General features: G+C 42.9%; 1 protein-coding gene across 1 annotated transcript; it reads left to right on the top strand.

Annotated features, from left to right (window-relative positions):
- Nucleotides 1–6232: 6232 nt before the first annotated feature.
- On the top strand, nucleotides 6233–14383 carry LOC130101339 (IQ calmodulin-binding motif-containing protein 1-like). Its single transcript, XM_056267021.1, has 13 exons — nucleotides 6233–6508; nucleotides 6763–6928; nucleotides 7023–7143; nucleotides 7648–7741; nucleotides 7848–7947; nucleotides 8039–8211; nucleotides 8670–8776; nucleotides 9538–9659; nucleotides 11492–11634; nucleotides 12360–12508; nucleotides 13070–13201; nucleotides 13332–13488; nucleotides 13881–14383. The coding sequence occupies exons 1-13, from the start codon at nucleotides 6394–6396 to the stop codon at nucleotides 14099–14101; spliced, it is 1800 nt and encodes a 599-aa protein (XP_056122996.1). The 5' UTR covers nucleotides 6233–6393; the 3' UTR covers nucleotides 14102–14383.
- The last annotated feature ends 1552 nt before the right edge of the window (nucleotides 14384–15935 follow it).

Genomic DNA, 15935 nt, shown 5'->3' with positions numbered 1-15935 from the left:
CTTTCTGACCTGAGCCGGCTCTCGGGTCAGACAGAGACATTACGAGAGGGCGACCCCATCCCAGATCGCAATCATTCTCAGCTTTTGAGTTACGAGAGCAACTTCTTTTTCTCTTCTGTCCCATGATCACAATGTGCGCTTGCATTACACTATCGGATTTAGGATCAGCAGAGAAAGCAATGAGAGAGTAGATTCACGCATATGTCTCGCTCGCAAGTTTTTTTGTAAGAATATTACATATATATAGCGTATATTCTAAATATATAACATATTTATATTACCGTGTTTAAGGTTTAAATATGTATAATATGTAAATATGTAACACTACATATATGCATATTGTAATGACCTGGCAGTCAGCGCTAGCGCTGGGTGCATTATGGGTAATTGTTTATTGGGAGTTGATTTATGTGTTATTACAGTAAGATCTTTAAGTTTTTGTGATAGTAAAGTTATGTGTGTTAATGTTCAAGTTAGATCAGATGTTATTGGTCCATTTACTGCCTAATGTAAAAATGTGTCTCTCACCGTCATGGAGAGAGATGTGTAAGGCAATAGGGCCTTGCCTGAGTAGTTCTTTCTGTGTTCTTAATTAAAATGAAAAGACAGTATTACTGCCTCCTGCTGGTTTATTTAACCACTGCTCCACCTGTAGAAACACTCTAGGTCGTGCGGTGTATGGGACATGAGTGTTCTTATCTCCTGTTAGGAATTAGCTTAGAAAAAGTGTAAATAGCATAACTTAGCTGCGGTTAGACTCACATTTTATTTGATAACTATCAGTTATTACAGTGGTGTCAGAAGTGGGATTTTAAAAGTCGTTTAAAAGACGTCGTTATGGAGCAAAGTATAGGCGAATTAGAGCGTGCCATTCAAGAGAACAGCATCATGCTAGAGCGTCTGACGAGCGAGACGAGGAGGAGGAGCAGGGCTCCGCACCAGCCTGACGGCGCCAGCATTCACCGGGCCGTGTACCACTCTCCTGGTCGCAGGCAGAACGAACTTCCGGTCGCCTCACCGACACTCCAAATTAATGGCCGGCCGGGCGCCCTCACACGTTCGCCCGCTAAGCTGCCACGATATAGTGGGTTGACGCCCCTGGAGCCCTACCTGGCACAAGTCGACCTGGCCGCTGTCCACGATGGATGGAGCTGTGAGGAGACAGCCATTCACTTGGCCCTCGCCTTGGAGGGTTCCGCGCTCCAGGTCCTTATCGATCTGTCTCCTGAGGAGTGGCGTGATCTCCAAGCCCTCACTGCTGCTCTCAACCGCCGCTTTGGGCAGAGAACCTCCGCCGAACAGAGCAGAGAGGAGTTAACTAACCGACGTCGATGTGAAGGAGAGAGTGTGGGCGCTTTCGCCGCTGACATCCGGGTTTACGCCCGGAAGGGCTACCCTACCTTCCAGGCCGCAGCGAGGGAAGAGTTGAGCCTCCACGCTTTCCTGCGGGGTCTTACACCTGAGCGGCTCCGCCAACATGTCTGCCTATTGTCACCCCGAGATCTCAGTGAGGCGCTGAGAGAGGCTGAGAGAGCTGAGGAGGTGCTACAGGCTCGGCCAGCGACAGGTCGATCTCCACTCCAGCGTCATCTGACGAGAGCCGCTGAACGGGAGGTAGACGTGGCCCGATCTGAGGAGGAGGTCAGCCGGGTTCAACCAGCAGAGACCCCACGACGGAGGACGAGGCTAGACCGCTGCTACCGCTGCGGAGAACCGGGGCATTTCGCCAGGGACTGCCCTGCTCCGAGCCCCCGGCCCCGGGCAACGTCACCCCGGGGAAACGACCTCGGAGTGAGGGAGTGAGGGGACCCTCTCCCCGTTCTTCAGTACCCCTCCACAATGACTGCCCTACTGTGGGATGCTGCGGGTCTGCCAGAGGACTGTACCTGGACTGTGTTGTTGACGGGCAGCCCTGCAGCGCCCTAGTGGATACGGGGTCCACCATTTGCTTGCTGCGAAAAGGACTGTTGTCTGGAACGGCCGGTCCTCTTCCGGAGGACTGGACCCCCACCAATACTGAACTGCTCACCGTCACGGGTGAAAGGACAGTAATGCCTGGAAAGAAGCTGTTGTCTGTGGTGGTGGGGATGATCCAGACGAGCCACGAGTTCTGGCTCGCTGATATCAGAGATGAGTGCATTATTGGCTTGGACTTGTTAGCCAACTGGGGGAGCACGTGTTGACGTGCCGGGGGCCGCCCTATGCCTAGGTAATGAGACCGTGCCGCTCCGATTGGGCCGGAGCCGTCATGGAAAAGCTCCGACCCCCAAACGCCACATGAGAGCTGCAGAGACTCAGGAGGAACCCAGGTGGAGTATTGGAGCCCAGACCAGTACATCTCCGCCAATAAGACCGCATGCTCCATCCGCCCCCCCGTCACCTGAAACTGTTGTTGCTGTTGAGGAGTTGGGGCGGCGAAGCAGTGAGCATCTGAGCACACCGTAGCAGGAGCAGTTACAACGCCTATTGGGAGACTTTACGGACATTTTTGCAGCCCGTGAGGAGGACTGTACCAGAACAGCTCTGGTGCAGCATCACATTGACACTGGCCCTGCTGCCCCCATTTGCTTGCGCCCCCATAGACTGCCTCTCGCCAAGCGCCAGGCTGCTGAAGAAATGATCCGAGAAATGGCAGCAAACGGCATTATTGAGCCCTCGGACAGTCCTTGGGCTGCACCTATGGTCATGGTGCGGAAGAAAACTGGGGCGTGGTGCCCTTGTGTGGACTTTCGGCGACTAAATGCAGTCACCCGCAAGGACTCATACCCACTGCCGCGCATTGATGATGCATTGGATTATGTAGCTGGATCCTGTTGGTTCAGCTCTTTGGACTTGCGCAGTGGGTATTGGCAAGTGGAGCTGGCGGCAGAGGCCCGGCCCAAAACTGCATTTACAATAGGGCAAGGACTGTGGCAGTTTAAAGTGATGCCCTTTGCACTGTGTAATGCCCCAGCCACCTTTGAGAGGCTGATGGAGCGGGTCCTTAAAGACATTCCCCGCGCCCGCTGTGTGGTTTACTTGGACGATCTGTTGGTCCATGCCAGAGACTTTGACCAGGCTGTCCACAACTTACGGGAGGTCCTGACAGCCATCCGTAGCGCTGGGCTGCGGTTGAACCCGGCCAAGTGCGACTTGCTCACTCGCCAGACGCAGTTCCTGGGACACGTGGTCAGTGAGAGCGGGGTGGCTACCGACCCAACAAAGGTGGCCGCGGTGAGGGACTGGCCCCTACCAACCAACATCACTGAGCTGCGGAGCTTTCTGGGCCTGGCTTCCTATTACAGGAGGTTCGTCAGAGACTTTGCAACCATTGCCAGCCCCTTACATCAGCTGACAAACAAGGGTCGGCGTTTTGGGTGGTCTGAGGATTGTGCTGCGGCCTTTCGACAACTAAAAGCGGCTCTCATCGACGCTCCTGTCCTAGCATACCCTGATCCCAACCAACCGTTCCTTGTGGACACTGATGCCAGTAACGTGGGGGTCGGGGCCGTACTATCCCAGAGGGGGGAGAATGGAGAGCGAGTGGTAGCCTACTATAGTTGCAGCCTCAGTCGCCCAGAAATAAATTACTGCGTCACCCGGCGGGAGTTGCTAGCGGTGGTCCTGGCCGTCCGTCACTTCAGGCCCTACCTCCTGGGCACCAGGTTCACACTGAGGACAGACCATGCTAGCCTCACTTGGATGCTGAATTTCCGCCAGCCAGAGGGTCAGGTGGCAAGGTGGCTGGAGATCCTTCAAGAGTACGACTTCGAGGTTCAACACCGACCAGGGAGGCAGCATGCTAATGCTGACGCCCTCTCCAGACGTCCATGCCTTGCTGACGAATGTCGGTACTGCAGTCGCCAGGAAGAACGATGTCTAGGGCCATCGTCAGCAGCAGTGAGGCCGGGTGACACCTGTTGAGATGGGGAGCCGTTCACCACCGAGCAGCTGAGGCAACAGCAGGCGAATGATCAGGTACTGATGAAGGTCAGGGGCTGGTTAGAGGCCCAAACATTTCCGGACTGGCCAGCCGTGTCCTCCCAGGGGCCCGAGATCAAGACGCTTCATTCTCAGTGGGGCAGCCTGGAGCTCCACGAAGGCGTGATCTATAGGCGGTGGCAGGCGCCGGGTGGAGGGATCGACCGGTTGCAACTCCTGGTTCCCCACGCTCTGCGGCCGGAGGTCCTCCGTTGGGTTCATGGGGCAGCGGGAGCCGGCCATTTCGGGAACTCCAAGACAGTGCGGCGGCTGCGGCAGCGTTTCTACTGGCCGGGATGTCGGCAGGATACAGAGCTGTATGTTCATTGCTGCGATATTTGCACGGCACAGAAGGGACCCAGTCAACGATCTCATGCGCCATTACAGCAGTACTTAGTCGGGGCGCCTATGGAGAGGATTGGTGTGGACATCTTGGGTCCATTTACCATCACAGATGCCGACAACCGTTTTGTCCTAGTCGCTATGGACTATTTTACAAAGTGGCCGGAGGCGTATGCAGTGCCGGATCAGAGTGCTTCCACTACGGCGCAGCGACTAGTGGACGAGATGTTTGCCCGGTTTGGGGTGCCGGATGAACTTCACAGTGACCAGGGGCGTAACTTTGAAAGCCGGTTGTTCAGTGAGGTGTGCCAGCGATGGGGGGTGAAGAAGACAAGAACCACTCCCCACCACCCACTGGTCCCAGAGCAAAAGACTGATGGAGCAAAATCCCCTCCCAGCGCCGAAACGGACAATGATGGACTCAAGGTTGAATCTGGCGCTGGGGGTAGAACACCGGGGAAGTCGAAGCGTGTTCGACGCCGGCCGGGACATTTGTTAGATTTTGTTGTGGGAGATTAGGGTTGTGGGGACACTAACCCTCTTGGGTGGGGGTTATTGTAATGACCTGGCAGTCAGCGCTAGCGCTGGGTGCATTATGGGTAATTGTTTATTGGGAGTTGATTTATGTGTTATTACAGTAAGATCTTTAAGTTTTTGTGATAGTAAAGTTATGTGTGTTAATGTTCAAGTTAGATCAGATGTTATTGGTCCATTTACTGCCTAATGTAAAAATGTGTCTCTCACCGTCATGGAGAGAGATGTGTAAGGCAATAGGGCCTTGCCTGAGTAGTTCTTTCTGTGTTCTTAATTAAAAGGAAAAGACAGTATTACTGCCTCCTGCTGGTTTATTTAACCAATGCTCCACCTGTAGAAACACTCTAGGTCGTGCGGTGTATGGGACATGAGTGTTCTTATCTCCTGTTAGGAATTAGCTTAGAAAAAGTGTAAATAGCATAACTTAGCTCCGGTTAGACTCACGTTTTATTTGATAACTACCAGTTATTACAATATGTAGTGTTATAGTCAAAAACACTCTTGTAGTAGAGCATTTCTACATCTTTCCACTTTTTTTTCTTTTCTTTTTTTTCTTTAAATTTTTTTTTATTGCAGATAGAACAAGTAACCAACATAGCATAAAATATTACAAAGCAAGGAAAAACATTAATTGGTAGCGGGGGATTCAAAAGTAATATCAAAATATTTTAAACATGTTCTGGCGCGCAACGTTCTAAAGCTGTCACACACGTCTATGACGTAATAAAACACACTCACCGCTGAAGGCTTGATTCAAGCATTTAATAAAACAAAAACAAAAAAAAAACGTGCTTGTTCTGATATTGTCTAATAATGCAATGGTAGCATACATAACTGAAGGGATATCTGGTCATTATACAGATTGGAATATATGTATTATATAAGATATAGCCTACCTTATTTTAAAATAAACTATTGGTTTGTTATTGTTTATATCTTGGTACAATATTTATATAATTTGATTTTAAAATATACAAACATTTCAAAGCATGTATGTGGGAAAATAACAAAAACCTTTTTTTTCTGTATGAGTTTTTTTTTTCTTCATTTAAAATCATTGGTCTGTTACTATTCCATCTGTTAATTTGGTTAACACAATGTACTTAAAAAATAAATAAAGTAAGTTACACTTTGTAATAATGTCAAATTAATTAGCTATAACTAGACCACGCTCGACTCAGCCAGTTGGCGGCGCTATTATCAAGGAAAAAACGACAGACATTAAGAAAGATTTGTTTCTCGATAAGTTGCTTAAAATACGGAAAAAAGTTCACTCTTTTCAATTCATAGACAATAAGATTGAAATAGAAATGTTCAGAAATCTGGACACCTTACATTTTAGCATAACAGGAAATTAATTTATGTGAACAGCAGATGCGCGGACGGTCGCATGGAGATGACGTAAGGTCGCCGTAGAAACCAAACAGGCGCTTGTCCGTCCTTCCGCTTTTCCTGTGCAGAAAATCATGCAAGTTACATCTTCAAACAACCGATATTCGACATGCGCTTTTATCGTCCTTATATTTGAAATCTGAAACGTTTTTTTTTGAGCCAGTGATGATCACAATGGTTCTATCAGGAGACGAAATAAACCCAGAACTAAAGAGTCTGGTCGCAAACACCAGAGAAAAATCAGAAAACAAGTTTAACGACGTGCTTTCAGCATTAAAAGGTAGAGTCCTGTCCGTTCTAACGGTTATCACTGTATACTTTCGTGTACTAGTGAAATAAAGGTTTTGACCAACAGTGACAATTTTTTGACAAATGCTCTTTAAAAGTGTCAAATATAATCGGTCATTATGAGCTCGTAATACGGCATGTTTAATAATTCTAATCTAATTATAAATACATGTTACATGTCAAGTATTCTAGAACACAAGCATGTATCTCCTATATGAATGAGCTTAACAGCTTTCACACGAACAGATCTTCTCGACAGAAAGTCTTCAGGAGATCAGAGGGATCTGGAGGCGTGTAAACAGAGGCTTTACTCGTATGGTGTGCTGCAGTACTGCTCATCTTCACTGACATTCAGTCCAGTCAAGATTCAAGGGGGCTATGCAGTCCTCACACAGATGGCAGACCTCCTCAGGTACTCAAATTCAAGATGATTTGTTTTAATTGCACAGTGAATACTGCTTTCATTCGCAGCCTCACAGAGTTTTAATGTGTTTCCATCCGTCCAGCACATGCTGTGTGGGTCTGGGTGATTTCAGACACGTCGAGGCATTCAGTCAGGAATTTCTGCCATCGGTGGTGGAAAGTCTTCTTTTTCTTGCAGACCGTCTAATGAACAGAGCTTTGCGGGTAAGATATTACAGTTTCCTGAATCACATAGAATTGGGTTTTAAAACTGGGGGCCAGGGACTTCCAGAGGCCACAAGAAAGTGCTATGGGGTCTGTGGAAATTTTTGAAGAAAAAAGTGTGAATATGTAATATATAAGTATAAAATAAATAGAATATAATAAAAATAATAATTTGTTACATTTATATAGCGCATTTCTGGGGGTACTCAAAGCTATTTACATATGTAAGGGGGGGATCTCATCAACCACCACCAATGAAAATAGATTAAAATACATGTTGGATATAAATAAAATAAAAATACATTAAAATAATGATATAACAAATATTAGTTTACAATAAAAAAAATTTATATATATATTAATAAATGAATATATATATATATACAGCTGGTTAATAATGCTAAATAAACCCTTTCTAAGTAGTTCTATCACCTCTGACTTTTATTTGAATTGGTAGAGACTGCATATATAGCAACCAGATCATTTCATTTCTCTCTGCAACAGGACAAGGCACATAATGAGCTGATTCGTCTGTTTAGAAGAGTCTTTGATTCCATTGGCTGGCTCCTCAGGGCTCACGGACATCTCATTCATCATGGTAAACAACTTCTATAAATTTAGTGGCGTGTGACCATCGCAAGATGTTTAGAGATGATGAATTGTAAGATGATGAACTGAACGAAACTCTTGTTTTCCCTTTGCAGTATTGAGATCTAAACATTATGAAAGTGTCCAGATCTGTGAAGACGAGGACGTCTCCATTGTTACTGTCTCCATGTGGAACAATATCTTCAGGGCAAACGGGTACAACAGAAATCTACTTGGTTCATGATACAGTCGTTATCCACATGACTGCTCATACTTTGGGAAATCTTTTCCCTTGTTTTTCTCGAAGTGCTGTAGTGGCTGAGATGGGAAACCGGGCTCTGACTGACATCATGGATGATATTGTGTATAAAATGTCCAGTAGTTCGAATCCTGTGATTGGCAGAGCAGCTGTAAAGACCCTTGTTCTGATTATGGACCACAGCAGCTCAACACATCAGCTCATTCACAGACGATACAGAGGTACAATCGACTTTTACGCCCGTTCATATCAAAGACAATAACTATAACAATAAAGATATAGTTTAAAAAATTCATTCTAGAGTCCACACTACTATAACAATAGACAAGAGTGCAACAGTTGGGTTCCTTAAGTACACAGTCCTGTAGTTTTTTTTCAATGCCATTAAAAAAGTGGGCATGCACTGTTGCACTCTAATACGGCACAGAGGGATAATATCATTGGAATCACTTTCAGAGCTATTTTTTTTCTAGCTGATGATTGATAAAAACATTGAGAGCCAATCAGAATCCATCCTGCTGGAAAGTGCTTGAGCATTTAAAGCAGCAGACGACAGAACTGCAGCGCATGCTTATAATGAACAGGACGTTATCATGCGTTGGTTTAGACAATGATTTAGTTATCGTTGTAGTTATTGTTCTTGGTGTAAATGAGTGAGTTTCATTGTTTGGTCCTGCAGGTTTGGCTGATTTAGCTGTAAAAGACTGGCGTGGTAAAGGCTTTGACTCTGCTCTGGATCAGCTTATTGATCACCTGCGGTCAGACGTCTCATGGAGAGACACTAAGGTCAGCAGCCACCAGCGTAAAGCATCTGATAAATACCTTAATGTAGACAACTTTTACATTTGGTAGCATTTCATTTTTCCCCCCTAGAAGTTCACCTATAATGATTGTCAACGTGAAAACAAAATTAATAATTCTATTTTTTATGGCACATTGCAGTATTTATTATAGATGATTTATCCATGTACACAATTATTATTATTTTTAAATTCACATACTCGTAATCTTTAATCAAAATGACTTCCCCTCCCTCTTGCAACGACATCATCTCTTCTCTGATGATGTTAACTGGAGCGAGGACGGGACAACCTGTCACTCACATGACATCACAGCAATAGCAAACCATAATACAATGATCCAATTAATACCCAATGGACTAAATCAAGTCCCGCCCTACTTGTTCAGAAGCTGCTTCACTCATTTATGTCACAATAGGGGATAGGAAAAAGCCTATCGCAACTTCAGTTTCATGCATACTTTAAGGTGTCTTGCATCAAAACTCACAAATAGTTTTACGTGATCATTTTATGCCGCCTCTCTGACCCCTTTGAATTAAACTGGCTGTTTTTTCTACTTTACCTTTAATACTTCTATCTATCAATGATCTCTGTTTTAATTGTCTAACCTCTTTTCTGTAGAAATGACAACAATGATCGATACCATGAGGATTTCTGAATTTTGCATCATAGTTAATGATGAACTGTAGAGGAAGTTTTCTCATATTCTGATTCATTATGTAATTCTTCACTCTGCATTATATTCAGGAGTCATCTGAGGAGTATGTAAGAGCAGCTTGTATTATCCAGGCAGCCTGGAAAGCCCATCAGACCAGAAAAAGACTGAGGAAACTCCCCAGAGCGGTCAGCACATTACAGCGCAGCTTCAGGTAAGGAAATAATACAGTAAAGTCCCTCTGAATAAAGGAGATGAACACAACAACTATGCAATAAAGAAAAGGCAGAGGCTATTTGCACTAAGCTAATGCCACCTGACTTGAGGACAGATTTACTAACAGCGCAAACCCTCTTTTGGTGTTAAAGCACTACAGTCAGGAGGATTTACTAAAGACATGCAGTGAAAAATTAACGCTATTTTTGCCGTTATTTTTGCGGCTGACCTTATTGCATTTGTAGGAGTTTCCCTTTCAGGTGCAAAATTTATGGGAGGAGATTAGGGCTGCACGATTAATCGCAATTAACACGAAATCACGCTTAAACCGCTTTTGCTTATGTAACCCCCCCACCCGGGTCCCACTCGACCCGCTCCGAGCGGGCCTCGAACCCGGGTCTCCGGCATGAGAGTCAGGCGCTCTAATAAGGAGGCTAAAGACTGCAGCCTCTAGCATCTGTCGCTAGAGAGCGTTTTGAGATCAGAGGAGTGAGGTTTACTCGCACAGCAACTACTAGCTGGCCTCCGTTACACTCACCCCCCTAAACCTCACTCCCATCCGGGTCACGGCACCAATGTAACCCCTCCACCCGGGTCCCACTCGACCCGATCCGAGCGGGTATCGAACCCGGATCTCCGGCATGAGAGTCAGGCGCTCTAAGTGAGGTTTACTCGCACAGCAACTACTAGCTGGCCTCCGTTACACTTAGTGCGATTATTTTTAATGCGCAGCTTGTCAGTGAAGCACGGCTCTGTGATCCGTAGTAAATGCTGCTCCAACTGAAAGCATGTTTGAATCGCTTACAACCTGCATTTGAAAAAGCAACATGCGTCAAACATCTTTCCCAACATGAGAAGCATTTATGAACCTCTTGTCCAACAAAAGACAAAATTTAATAACATGTTTTTACTCCAAACTCAGTTCATAACGTCAGCGGAGTGTTTGAAAGCATCCTACTGTGAGATGATGTGGCTTCTTACACAGAATAAGGCACACAACATATTATTTCATAGTATTCTATACAGTGATAAAGGCTATGTCGATTAGCATTGAAGTATAAATATACTTTTTTATCATGAAAATACCCGAGAAGGCTAGAAGAACTCAGATAAACCATATATTGTAGTAGTTTAAGTCATGTTTAATCAATCAAAGCGTTTCAATCTTCTGTTTATCCAGCTACAGCAATAGTATGATGCTCATAGGGATTTCCCGAAACGACGTGCTTTATGGTACTTCTGCAGGGCATATTTTGGAGTTTCTGTGCGAGAGCGCCCTCTGGCTTTAAGATGGAGCAGCATTTACTACTGATAACAGAGCCGTGCTTCACTGACAAGCTGCGCAGAAAATAATCCCAGCCATTGCCAAATTGCGTGCGGTTTAATTTTGAATAACCCTGCCGCCCTAGAGCAGATTATTTAAAGGAATCATGCAAAGTCAATTTACTTGTATTTGTGCCATTATTTATAAAAAAGCATGTCTTAAACTAGACGCTAATTTGCGCTGCTCTTGGTAGATTGCGTTGGTCATTATGGAAATGATCCGGCTGCGTCTGTGTTCTCTAGTTTGTGCGTCGTCAGTAGATCATGCGCTTTTTTTGCAATTGCACTCTCACGCTAATTTTCCCTGCTTAGTTAACCTGGCCCTTACTCTCCACACCACCCCTCCTGTTATCAGATAGGTTTCTTTTGTAATTTTCTCTGGCTCAACCAGACATTAGTTAGTGTAAATAGCCTCTGCCGACAAGGCGGGTGTAAAATTAGACACTCCTTAAAGGAAATTCCAGTTTAGTGACACTATGGTAAATGAAATTTATGTATGTGCTTTAGGGAAAAGCGCAGACAGCGACAGGAACACGTCGAAAGTCAACGCGCAGAAGAGGAATTACGTCACCAAGTGTGTCTGCGTAGACAGAGAGCCATGAGACAGTTCCGCCAACACCAGCTTCATCTGATGGAGATACTACCAGCCGGTAACAACACAAAATGAAACCTAATCAATGAGTCAAATTGGAACGAGTATGGGAACCATTGTTGTGTGTATCAGGCGCGTGTGTGGCAGCACAATAATATAAAACAATGATTAAACTGACTGGAACTACCTACGCATTACACGGTTTGAGCGCATAAATTTCAGCCAATTAGAATCACGTATTCTGACAGACCATGGTATAAAGCTAAAATAAAATTCACATATTAGATGAAAAATGTAAACTAAACAAAAATTAGAAATGATGCCCTGGCAACTAACTGAAATAAGTATAAGTTGAAGCACTAAAATTACTAAATGGAAATAGTTAGTAAAGATAAATTAAACCTAAATAGTAACATTTAATTCAAACTCAAAATATAAATATAATAGTATATAAATAATACTAAAACAACAAATTTGTGTATTGAGTCTAAGGTTGTGTGTGCGTGTAATCAGCATTATCTGTCAATAAACACAGAAAAACAGTTTTTGTCCCTCAGATTGTAAAAATGAACAAAAGTTGTTTATAATATTTCACTTATGGAAACAAGTAGAAAATTGTAGTTGATGGCTGTGACGTAAACTAAAGCCTATAGACTATAAAAAACCCTTTGAAATGTCCTGCCCGCAACTCACCGATTCAGTTGAAAGAATAACACTTGAAAGAAAACTGCGTAAAACCATTTCATGAGGTCTTTAATTGCTATGATTATCCACCTCTCTCAGCCCAGCTGGAGAAATACCTGGGCGAGCTGGAGAACAAGGCAGCCGTGCGGATTCAGAGAGTGTGGAGAGGACACCGAGAGAGACGCAACTTCCAGCAGCACAGATACATTCTCAGACAGCACAGAGCAGCTGTCACTCTACAGAGAGCCGTGAGTGGACAGAGACACTGAATAAAAGATTCACACACCTTTTACAGTGTCATTTTAGTATCATTGAGATACTATTATAGGCTAGTTTTATTAAAATGTTTAGTTATTAAACTATTTCAATTTGAAAGTTTTAGTAATTTTGTTGTGTGTTTTTGTCAATCTATACATGTCTAAATAGTTTTTAATTTTTATTTCAGTTTTAGTTATTTTGGTACATTAAGTTAAACTAAATGAAAATGAGAAATGTTACTATCTATTTTGAGTTTTTTTTTTGTTGTTAAATTCCAATTAATGTTTATTTAATTTCAAGTAACGGAAATAATTTTTATGGTTTTAGTTAACTATAATAACCCTGGACACTTTACTTGTATGAAAAATAATCTTAAAATGATCTTAGTCTCTTGTCATTTATCATATACACTACCGTTCAAAAGTTTGGGGTCAGTAAGACCCCAGACCCCAAACTTTTGAACAGTAGTGTGTGTATTAATACATTAAAGTGGTTGAGTGGTTTTTCCCTGATAATCTTGATCATTTATGAGCCCATGGTCTTTTTGTCAGATTCTGCTGTTTTTAAAACGTCGTAAAGCACAAAGGAATATTCTCATGCCATTGAAAGGACCCAAAGGACTGACTGACAGTAGAAGAACAGAGCTCAGGCAACAGATACAGGAGCACATCTCTCTACATCCTGTAAGTCACTATGAAGAAATTAAATCTGGTGTTAAATGTCTTTGGAAGTTAAAGAATCAATTAAAAAAACACAGCCTTTTCAGGTTAAGTTATTCATCTTATCAATGATGATGGTTTTTCTGTTGTGCAGTCATCTGTGATGTCAGCCGAGGACAGTGTGGATCTCCATCAGAGAGCTCAGAGTCTCCTCCACCAGCATCTGCTCAGCAGAGCATCTGATCGGGCACAGGAGCAGCACAGACAGGCTCTGCTTGTGCAGATCAACACAGACTTGGAGCTTTTATTAAGTACGTACCTAAATCAAAGGCTGATCTGCTGAAATTAAGTATGAGATTGTGAAGTCTGCAAAGCATAAGGCCTGTGTGATTCCGAAAACTATTAAAAACGCTGTATTATGCATGCCAGGCGATGTCACTTTGTAAAGAACCACTACGGCCTATAGACTGAACATGTAATATGCATGATGTCACTGTTTTCTCAAATTCGCATTTTTGTAGTTTAAATGGATACGATTACGGTATCGTTTTCAAAAACTTGCACTTTGAAACCCATTTTCAAAAGTTTACATTTTCAGGCCCTAATGCCATTGTTATGTTAATGAGTGGCCAAAACGCATAAAAAGGTCTCAGTTTTTAGTTGTAAACACCCCCTAAAACCACTCATTTGTTTTTGATTTTAGATGCGCCGTCCCTGAAGGATGCCAAAGCGGATGATGCTAGTCTGTTCCTGAGCCGTTCCTGCCCTGTGGCCACACGCGCCCGTCAATCCCACAATGCCTTGATGCAGAGCATGCGTCTCCCGTGGTGGAGGATGCTGGGAGAGGAGCTCTCCAGTCCAGAGGAGCCTCCCAGGAAAGACTATGACATGGACATTGAGTCACTGTATCTAGGTGGCAACTAAAAGATGATGAACTCAGACTTTATTGGCAGTATATCTTTCATATCAGTATATTGAAAGAATGGTAGTTGAACAGGTTTTATAGCACACTAGGGCTTCCAATATGATTACATGTATTTTAAAAATACAATGCAGTAACAGGACAAATACAGTGAAGCTGGAATCCTTTAGCTACATAATTACAAAAACAGAATTGTGCATATTTAAAATGTTTCATGTTAAAGTGATAGTTCACCCCAAACCGAATATTCTGTCATTATTTACTCCGCCTCGACTTGTTCCAAACCTTTACTTCTGTGGAAAAAAAAAGATATTTTAAATAAAGTTGGTAACCAAACAGTTTGTTACCAATGACTTCTGAGACATTTCTCAAAATTTGGAATGATATGAGGGTGAGTACATTTTCATTTGTAGGTGAACAATCCCTTTAAGGAACAGCAGAATAATACAAGCACTGTCTTGTACACAAGTTCGTATTTAAAAAACACAAAAAAAAAACATCTCAGGTACATAGTACACTAGCAGTCAGGTTACTACTGACTACTGTAGTCACTATTTTTCTCATAAGTGCTAGTTGTTGATTTTTTTTTAGGTCTTTGGGGTTTAGATATCAGCTGGCTACTGATTTCTTTCCTTTTTTTGTTTTGTTTTACATTTTCATCCTTTTTAAAAGCCTAAATGTACACTATGTAACTTTTTTGTTCAAAATTAACAAAATTTTGTCAATACATCAATCCTTCTTCCAAAACGTGTTTTTGTCGTACCCTGATTCACTATGGTAAGCCTATTGTAGGTGTTTTGTTTATATTTTAGACCTGTCGTTGGTATGATTTTTGTGGGAAAATCTGTACATACGTCACTCGCCCGTGTGTGTCTTGTAATATCCATACACTGTAAAAAATAAGTAATATCGCGTAAATAGAGAAAAGTTGTTCCGGCTACGTTGATGTGAGTATGGTGTGGGAGTGACATAGGTTAGTTGTCACAATACCATCACGATGGAAAATGTGACATTGATTTCCTACAACAGTTCAATAAACAGTTAAAATTAAGTCACTTACATTTTAGATGCAATATTGGCTGTTTTTGTTCTGTTTCAGCAGCGAAAATAGTTCCAAACAAAAATCACAGCAGAAGCACGGCGCATCTCACAGAAACACTCAACCTGTTTTCATTACTGAATGATTCAGCATTTTGAACGAATCGATTGAGTCAAAGATTCTTGAATGAATCAGCCGTTTGAACAAATCGTTTGAATGAATGAATCAATGACTCACTCATTAATACGGCCGCCTGCCGCCACCTACTGGCGGTTTCGTGTTATGTTTAAAAGTAGATCATTCTTTCCAATGCTTCTTATTTGTAAATTCAAATCAATTTCATAACATTATTTTATGCAATTGTAATTTTTCAGTGTAAATGATTTAATTTGATCAGCCCTATTGTGTCTTATTATTCAAAATAATTGAATTTATTGATCAAATTTAGGAATTTAAAATGAAAGATGAAGCATAATATTGGGGGAGAGGATGCCCTTTAAAGGTGCAGATATTACAATATGCCGATTTAAATATCAAAGCTGATTGAACACTGATGAGAATATTGTTTCAGAATAAATTAACACACACACACAAAAAAATCCGGACGAGAAACTTTTTTACTCGGACACGTGAATGACAGATTTACTTGTTCGAAGAAGGACAAGCGTATGAAAAGGCTTAATGTCGAGCCCTGCCTATTAGCAATGTCATCAGGATACACATACACAGGCAGTGGCCCACATTACCGGGTGACCACGTCGTGGTCCACCAAAATTTATAGTTTACCCACCTCTTTT

This window comes from Rhinichthys klamathensis, unplaced genomic scaffold (genome assembly GCF_029890125.1).
Source record: "Rhinichthys klamathensis goyatoka isolate OS25496 unplaced genomic scaffold, OSU_Roscu_1.1 h1tg000254l_1, whole genome shotgun sequence".
Classification (NCBI taxonomy): domain Eukaryota; kingdom Metazoa; phylum Chordata; class Actinopteri; order Cypriniformes; family Leuciscidae; genus Rhinichthys; species Rhinichthys klamathensis.
Note: the sequence above shows the minus strand (reverse complement) of the source record. Positions and strands in the feature narration are given on the sequence as shown.

Coding starts and splice junctions, on each gene's coding strand:
- LOC130101339 (XM_056267021.1), top strand. CDS start 6,394: ATGATCACAATGGTTCTATCAGGAGACGAAATAAACCCAGAACTAAAG. Junction 9,660..11,491: donor ACATTACAGCGCAGCTTCAG/GTAAGGAAATAA, acceptor TATGTGCTTTAG/GGAAAAGCGCAGACAGCGAC. Junction 13,202..13,331: donor AGCACATCTCTCTACATCCT/GTAAGTCACTAT, acceptor TCTGTTGTGCAG/TCATCTGTGATGTCAGCCGA.